At 33.7% G+C, this 8,464-nt stretch overlaps 1 protein-coding gene across 1 annotated transcript in view; it reads left to right on the top strand.

The window, feature by feature from the left end:
* The window catches only part of LOC106463060 (sodium/hydrogen exchanger 2-like), a 44,743-nt gene that overhangs the window by 1,830 nt on the left and 34,449 nt on the right, over positions 1–8,464 (top strand). Inside the window, exons 3-6 of the mRNA XM_022390469.1 lie at positions 520–547; positions 3,947–4,056; positions 4,940–5,015; positions 6,922–6,992. Of these exons, the coding sequence (XP_022246177.1) occupies positions 520–547; positions 3,947–4,056; positions 4,940–5,015; positions 6,922–6,992 (285 nt within the window). The remainder of the gene's footprint in view (positions 1–519; positions 548–3,946; positions 4,057–4,939; positions 5,016–6,921; positions 6,993–8,464) is intronic.

Genomic DNA, 8,464 nt, shown 5'->3' on the forward strand with positions numbered 1-8,464 from the left:
GATATGACAAAGTTACCATGAGATTTCAATATACATGAAATCGGCAGATATGACAAAGTCACCATGAGATTTCAATATACATGAAATCGGCAGATATGACAGAGTTAGCAAACATAATTGCGCCCCCCAGTGGCACAACGGTATGTCTGCGGATTTGCAACGCTAGAATCCGGGTTTCGATACCCGTGGTGGGCAGAGCACAGATAGCCCATTGTATAGCTTTATGCTTAGTTACAAACAAATAAAATCGCCCCCCATTGGCACAACGGTATGTGTGCGGATTTTCAACGCTAGAATCCGGGTTTCGATACCCGTGGTGTGCAGTACAAACAAACAAAACATAATTGCGGATTTTTCTTGGAGTTCTTGTGATTTAATTCTCTGCATAAGGAAATTTGACAATTTTTTTTTATTTACGTGGTTGCAAAAGTAAAGATTTCTGAGTAGAAATTGAATTTTGTCTGTCTAATGGATGGTCATTTCAGTGTACTTAAATATTTATTCAATTTTTCTTTATAGGGCACTTTAATCAACTGTTTTACCATAGGTAAGCTATGCTATTACTCTTGTTTCGCAGTGGTTTTATGTTGTGTTGAAACAGAAAAAGGGTTATTTTAGGTTACTTTGATGTTCGAGTAGCAGTAGTCTAGTTTTAAATATTTAAAATATTCTTATGAACGAATTTTCTTGCATTTAAATAAAGTAAACCGTTTTCTGTTATAGAATTGTTAAAACTTTTTCAGAAAGTTAACTAAAACTGTATAAATATAATGGTACTGTCTGTTGCCTGTCCATATAACTAGGCCCGGCATGGCCAGGTGGTTAGGGCGCTCGACTCGCATTGTGAGGATCGCGGGTTCGAATCCCCGTCACACCAAACATGCTCGCCCTTTCAGCCGTGGGGACGTTATAACATGACGGTCAATCCCACTATTCGTTAGTAAAAGAGTAGCCCAAGAGTTGGCGGTGGGTGGTGATGACTAGCTGCCTTCCCTCTAGTCTTACCCTGCTAAATTAGGGACGGCTAGCGCAGTTAGCCCTCGTGTAGCTTTGCACGAAATTCAAAACAAACAAACCATATAACTACTTCGCTAGGTGTGGATGGATCTTCACCAAAATTGTTATAGAGGCTCATTAGGTCCATGCGGGGGTACATACATATTTTCAGTTTTGCGTGTGTTTTTTTAAAACTACTTCGCCACCTGTTGATGGACTTTCACCAAATTTGCCATGAAGGTTTGTTGGGTCCATGCGGAGGTACATGCAAAGTTGCGGTTTCACATTTTGTGTTTTGCAGTTTTTATGGGCGTTTATTACAATTACATATAAGGGAAGCATCTCTTCATTCTAAATAAATACTACTGAAACCAATAGTATTTACATTTTTAATATCTACCTTTCTTATGTATGTTTTGAAATAAAAAAAAACACGACAAAACGTGTCTTTATCTAAGATTAATATGCAAATTTTAATTTGCCAAAATTTTGTTGAACAATTGTATAATACATTTTTACACCTTGTCATAACTGGGACTTTGATGTTATATGTGTAAACGCTTTTGTTAAAATCAATAATTATCCATTGTTTAAACATATTGCCATCTGTCGTTGAAATTGGCAGTCCATCCAACAATGTCTTGTGTCGAAGTTTTTTGTTTTTTTTTTCTTTCAGATAGACCTGACTATTTGGCATGTTTCAATGCTCTATGTTTTATTGCTGGATTATTTTTTTAAATTCAGAAATCGAGTCCTGTAAGGGACATTAGTTAAAATATCATAAAATCTCAAGGGTTTTTTTGTTTGTTTTTGAATTTCGCGCAAAGCTACACGAGGGCTATCTGCGCTAGCCGTCCCTAATTTGGCAGTGAAAGACTAGAGGGAAGACAGCTAGTCATCACCACCCACCGTCAACTCTTGGGTTATTATTTTACCAACGAATAATGGGATTGACCGTAATTATAGCGTCCCCACGGCTGAAAGGGTGAGCATGTTTGGTAGGGCGGGGATCGAACCCGAGACCCTCAGTTGCGAGTTAAGCGCCCTACCCACCTGGCCATGCAACTTTTCTCAATAGTATATATTGTTTCTGGTGTCCTTGTTGTAGAAGCATGATGTATTATAAAAGGTTTGATTTCCTCATTAAAATATAATCTATAGCTTTTACTTTATGATTTAATTTTGTGTTATTCAAACAATTATATGGATTAGTCGATAGTGGATGGGAAAATAAAATGCTTATTTAACAAGCGAAATTATTTCCGGTGTATATGAATTTCATGATAATATTCGATAAAGAATACACAGATAATTAGCACCTTGAGATAATTAATTGTTTAGGATATTCCACAGAACTGTTTGTTTATATAATTGCTATACCTACATATTTCCTTTTGACAATTGTTCTTCACTATTTAGTTTATTTAATATTGATTTACTATAGACATTTTATTGTTGATTTAGAATAGCATACTTTTAATAATGGGTTCTTAATGAACCTGCAGGTATAGTAAACTGTAGTTATTGTTATTAACAGTTGTCGACTGTTAGTATAGCAATTGTTAATAGTAGGCAATCATTGTTGACTGTTAATATAGCAATTGTTAATAGTAGGCAATCATTGTTGACTGTTAATATAGCACTTGTTAATAGTAGATAGTCATTGTTGCCATTTGTTAACTGTTAGTATAGCACTTGTAATAGTAGGTAATCATTGTAACCAGTTGTTGACTATTATTATAGCACTTGTTAATAGTAGATAATCATTGTTGACTGTTAGTGGAGCTCTTTTTAATAGTAGGTAATCATTGTTGACTGTTAGTATAGCAATTTTTAATAGTAGGTAATCATTGTTGCCAGTTGTTGACCATTAGTATAGGTTTTGTTAATAGTAGGTAATCATTGTTGCCAGTTGTTCACTGTTAGTATAGCACTTGTTAATAGTAGGTAATCATTGTTACCAGTTGTTCACTGTTAGTATAGCACTTGTTAATAGTAGATAATCATTGTTGCCATTATTTAATTGTTAGTATAGAACTTGTTAATAGTAGGCAATCATTGTTACTAGTTGTTAACTGTTAGTATAGCACTTGTTAATAGTAGGTAATCATTGTCACTAGTTGTTAACTGTTAGTATAGCACTTGTTAATAGTAGGTAATCATTGTTGCCATTTCTTAACTTGTAGTATAGGACTTGTTAATAGTAGGTAATCATTGTTGCCATTTCTTAACTTGTAGTATAGGACTTGTTAATAGTAGGTAGTCATTGTAACCAGTTGTTAACTGTTAGTATAGCACTTGTTAATAGTGGGTAATCATTGTCACTAGTTGTTAACTGTTAGTATAGCACTTGTTAATAGTAGGTAATCATTGTTGCCATTTCTTAACTTGTAGTATAGGACTTGTTAATAGTAGGTAGTCATTGTTACCAGTTGTTGACTGTTAATGTAGTTTTGTTAATAGTAGGTAATCATTGTTGCCAGTTGTTAACTGTTAGTATAGCACTTGTTAATAGTAGGTAATCATTGTTACCAGTTGTTGACTGTTAGTATAGCACTTGTTAATAGTAGATAATCATTGTTGTCATTTGTTAACTGTTAGTATAGCACTTGTTAATAGTAGGTAATCATGTAGTTGTGAAATGTTGTTATAAAACTAAGATCCTACTTTGGCTGACTTTTAAGTATTCTTACTAATCTAAAATTAACCCCGTCATATAATAATAATAACTTCTGATTAGACTAAGCTATATAATTAGTGTAAAACTAAAAATTAAACTTTCTATCTGTATAGCTAAATATATTTATGTTTCTATTTATAAAAATTAGAATGCATTCTTTCATCAGTTGGGTACCCTCATTGGTTTTTTACCATAATGGCCTTGTTTTTATTCTTAATGAACCAGTTTGTTTGACTTTGTCATGCTTTTAATTTTTTTACACCAATATAGGACCAAGTCTGTATGGACTTGCCATAGTTGGAGCCCTGGGACCAATCAGTGTGGGGATTACAGAGTGCCTTGTGTTTAGTTCGTTGATCTCGGCAGTGGACCCTGTAGCTGCAAGTGTTTTTTATTGTTATTGTGAATAAAGAAGCCATTTACCTCAATATTTTAGTCTTTTGTTTACTCAAGAATAAATTCATCCAAAGAAACAGCCGTCATATTTAGGGTTAGTTACTGCCATTATTGTGAAATGGATGTAAGAATATATGTCAAATGTGTTATAGTAAATAATTCGAGTTTAGAACATACTTGATCTGAAGTTGTTCCATCATTTATTTTACATCTTTGCATGGTTTCTTATTTAATGATATATGTTACTATTAAATCTTGCTATATATCTTATTGCCGTGATCTCTTGTATGAAATTAAGTAATGGTTTAATTGGGTAATTGTTTGTTTGACATAAGTTTATTTGGAAATGATGTGTAACAGTGTGCACAGGTCCTCATGTGATATGCCATACATGTATATACAAATAAAAAAAAGGCATAAAAATAGCATTAAACCAAAGTACATGTGTGTGTGTGTGTGTGTGTAATCTAGCGTGTATCTCTATTACAAAATAAATGTTTAATGTTAGATAAAGTTCGATGTTTAAATTGTTACAAAATGATCTCATTGTAATTTCGAGACTTAACCTTACATATATCACTGTAAAGTTGTGGAAGAGAATGGGGAACACGTGTAGCCTTAACCTTCCACTTTATATTATCCCAGGATCAAATATAAGTGTGTAACTTTGAAGTCGTGGCTCGTACTACTGCATAACTACCTGGTCTATAGGATGGCTGAAGTAGCAAACAGTGTTTAACATTTGTATTCTACATTACTTATATAACAAATATTATATTTTTGTTGGAACGTGAAAGATGTTTTTTTGTTGTTGTTTTTGCTACCTGATTACTAATATTGTCATATTTTGCTTGTTTTTTAATTTAGGTCTTAGCGATATTTCAAGAAATAGGTGTAAATAAAGTGCTCTACTTCCTCGTTTTTGGAGAATCTCTTTTGAATGGTAAGTATCGTGGTCATTTGTAGTTGTGGACTGCATTTAATAGGTAAAAAATGTTACCTTAAATGTGTAGATGTAGCTATATGAAGAGCTAAAGTTGGTGTCGTGTAGGCGTTTTCTTCGATTGTCGTACTTTTATAAAACGGATCATGGCGTATGTTAAATTGAAGGAGCTTTAGGCCGTTATATAAGTTAATTTAGACCAAAAGGGGTTAAAAGTTTTAGCAATTGTGTCAGTTTTAGATTTTGAATTTTGAGTAAGATGCTACTGATTAAAAAACATTACATACTCAATGATATAGTTAATAATATATATATATATATATATATATATATTTTAACAACATTTTTTGGGTATGTGAGAAGTGCAAAAAAAATATATGTGCCATGTCATATAATATATTTTCTAATTGATGGGTGTACCACTTGTAACACATTGCCATGGGATGGTAACCTCTGATATAGACTGTTTATGTTTAGAAGTGAGAAACTAGTGTGGACTCTATGAAAGTTGAGTATCTAACGTGAATGATGTCTGAACATTTTGATCCTAAGTTGGACTGCTTGATGAAAGTGAAGAAATTAGAAAGAACATTATGATAGAGGGGAGCAAGTATCAGATATTGAGAGTGAAAACTAGTGCCAGCTGTTTGAAGGTATGGGAGCTAATTTAGGCTATTGAGAAGATGATAGAGAAGTGATTTGAAAGTGAGAACCAGTACTGTTCAATTTGAAAGTTGGGAGCTAGTTTCAAAATATTTTAATGTTTGGAAACTGGTATGAAATATCTGCAAGCTTCAGAACTAGTGTGAACTACATGTATCAATACTTGCTCTCAAGCATTCAAATGTAGTTCACACTAGATCCCCACTTCCAAGTAGTCAACACATGCTTCTAAACATTCATATACATGTAGTTTACACTAGATCCCCACTTCAAAGTAGTCAATACATGCTCTCAAACATTCAAATACACTACTTGGAAGTGGGGATCTAGTGTGAACTACATGTCTTTGAATGCTTGAGAGCAAGTAGTGACTACTTTGAAGTGGGGATCTAGTGTGAACTACATGTATATGAATGTTTAGAAGCATGTATTGACTACTTGGAAGTGAGGATCTAGTGTGAACTACATGTATATGAATGTTTAGAAGCATGTGTTGACTACTTGGAAGTGGGGATCTAGTGTGAACTACATGTATATGAATGTTTAGAAGCATGTATTGACTACTTGGAAGTGGGGATCTAGTGTGAACTACATGTCTTTGAATGTTTAGAAGCATGTGTTGACTACTTGGAAGTGGGGATCTAGTGTGAACTACATGTATATGAATGTTTAGAAGCATGTGTTGACTAATTGAAAGTAAGGATCTAGTGTGAAATATTTAAAATCTTGGGTGCTAATGTGGACTGAGTGAAAGTGGCAAGTAACAATAGATTCTTGAAAAGTGGGGCAGTTAGTGTGGATTGTTTGGGGAGTTAATTTATTGAGAAGTGTGATGACAAGGATAAATTACAAGGCATAGTAAGATGGATAGTTGTTTGTCTGTTTCACATATTGTTGAAACATATAGTGTGAATTTTATCCTGTTATGTTTTATATTCTTTTGCTAACCTAATAACGTAGTCGGATATGTAGGTGGCTGTAGCTCTTATGACCCCCAATGGCTCTGGGACTTCTAACATAAATACAATCTTGACCTGATGGTTAATGTCTCATTACTTGCATGAAGACGTACTTGAAGATAAAAATAGTCTTTTGTTACTGTTTATAAAATATTTTTATTGACCTGCACAATAATTCTATTTATCATAAGGTTAATTTTGTTTTTTCAAGAGGGAGAAAATAGCTAAGTTTTTGTTTAGCTATTAAAAAAAAAAAGACATTAAATATAGGTTGTATCCTACAGATGCTGTAACTATCGTCCTTTACACAATGATGGTTGGCTTGTCTTCTACGTCACATGTAACAGCAGGACAGGTTTGTGACGATGTTCTAAACCATTTTCGAAATGAAAAGTTCATTAATAAAAAAGTACAGAGCAACATCTCGTAACAGAATGATTAAACTATTGTTGTAGTAAATTTCAGAGTAATGAGAAAATCTATAGTTTAAGAAATAAATTCTTACTTTTACATATCAGCCGAGAACACTTGATACGCATTAATTGTGAAACCATTCCATATTTATACACGGTAAATATATTCAATCAAATATTTGAATAATGGAAGTATGAGTGACAATTAGTATTTTGATTGGTAGCTAGAATTAAGTAATAATGTTATTGGAAGCAAATACAAAGTAAATCTTATCTGTACATACATCCACATACATTCTGAGTTTTATTGTTTTGAATAAAGCATGCCAATTTTTTGAAATTCACTTTTTTTATAATTTAAATCTCAAGATATAAAACTATTATTGGGGTGTGGGGATTTATATTTATCAGACTAGTGTTAGTGATCTTTGTTAAACAAGACAAGTGTGTAATTTAAGCAATGAAGCCAAATAAAGATATAGTTATTTTTAAAAAGAGAGAGAGAGAGAATAGGGGACTGTGTCCCTTCTTCCTCCTTAATTTTCTGCCGTCTGTTACGTGCATCAATTTATGTTTTTGTTTTAACGGAGTTAAACATTTTAAATGCTTTAAAAGTGTGGGCATATACCTAATGAAGTGATTGGACAACTTTAAAACTATATCAGTATTCCACCCCCTTCCCCTACTCCACTGACCCAGATGAACATGTGGCATGGCAGAGAAGCATGTCAAAAGACATGACCAATCATGTTTCATATGTACATGATTGGTGTTAGCCTTAATTGCATTGATACTGTTAGGCAAATCCACAAAAATGTGCTTGGCATGGGCCTGCTTGTTCAAGCAAGCATTATATTTTGGAGATGCCAATAAGGATGTTCTGCCATGCCTTTCAACACATAATCATGGCGATGTTCCCAGTTTACTGAAGAAAACGAGCACATATGTACATCCCAGCCTTTTCAGCAGTATGTATATTACAACAACCATCAAAGAAGTTTATGTCTCAAACAATCCTCTTAAGTTTATAACATTCTACTACTGCTGCAGTGTCCAACAATGTGCTATCCATGCTGTAACATTCATAAAAAAAGTGAAGCACAATCTGGAGCTTAAACTGTTTACTCCTGTTTCACAGAAGGGCTTTAACACAATCTGGAGCTTAAAACTATTTACTCCTGGCTCACAGAAGGACTTTAACACAATCTGGAGCTTAAAACTATTTACTCCTCCCACAGAATGGCTTTAACACAATCTGGAGCTTAAAACTATTTACTCCTGGCTCACAGAAGGGCTTTAACACAATCTGGAGCTTAAAACTATTTACTCCTGGCTCACAGAAGGGCTTTAACACAATCTGGAGCTTAAAACTATTTACTCCTGGCTCACAGAAGGGCTTTAACACAATCTGGAG

The sequence above is a fragment of the Limulus polyphemus genome, unplaced genomic scaffold (assembly GCF_000517525.1).
Source record: "Limulus polyphemus unplaced genomic scaffold, Limulus_polyphemus-2.1.2 Scaffold1315, whole genome shotgun sequence".
NCBI lineage: Eukaryota > Metazoa > Arthropoda > Merostomata > Xiphosura > Limulidae > Limulus > Limulus polyphemus.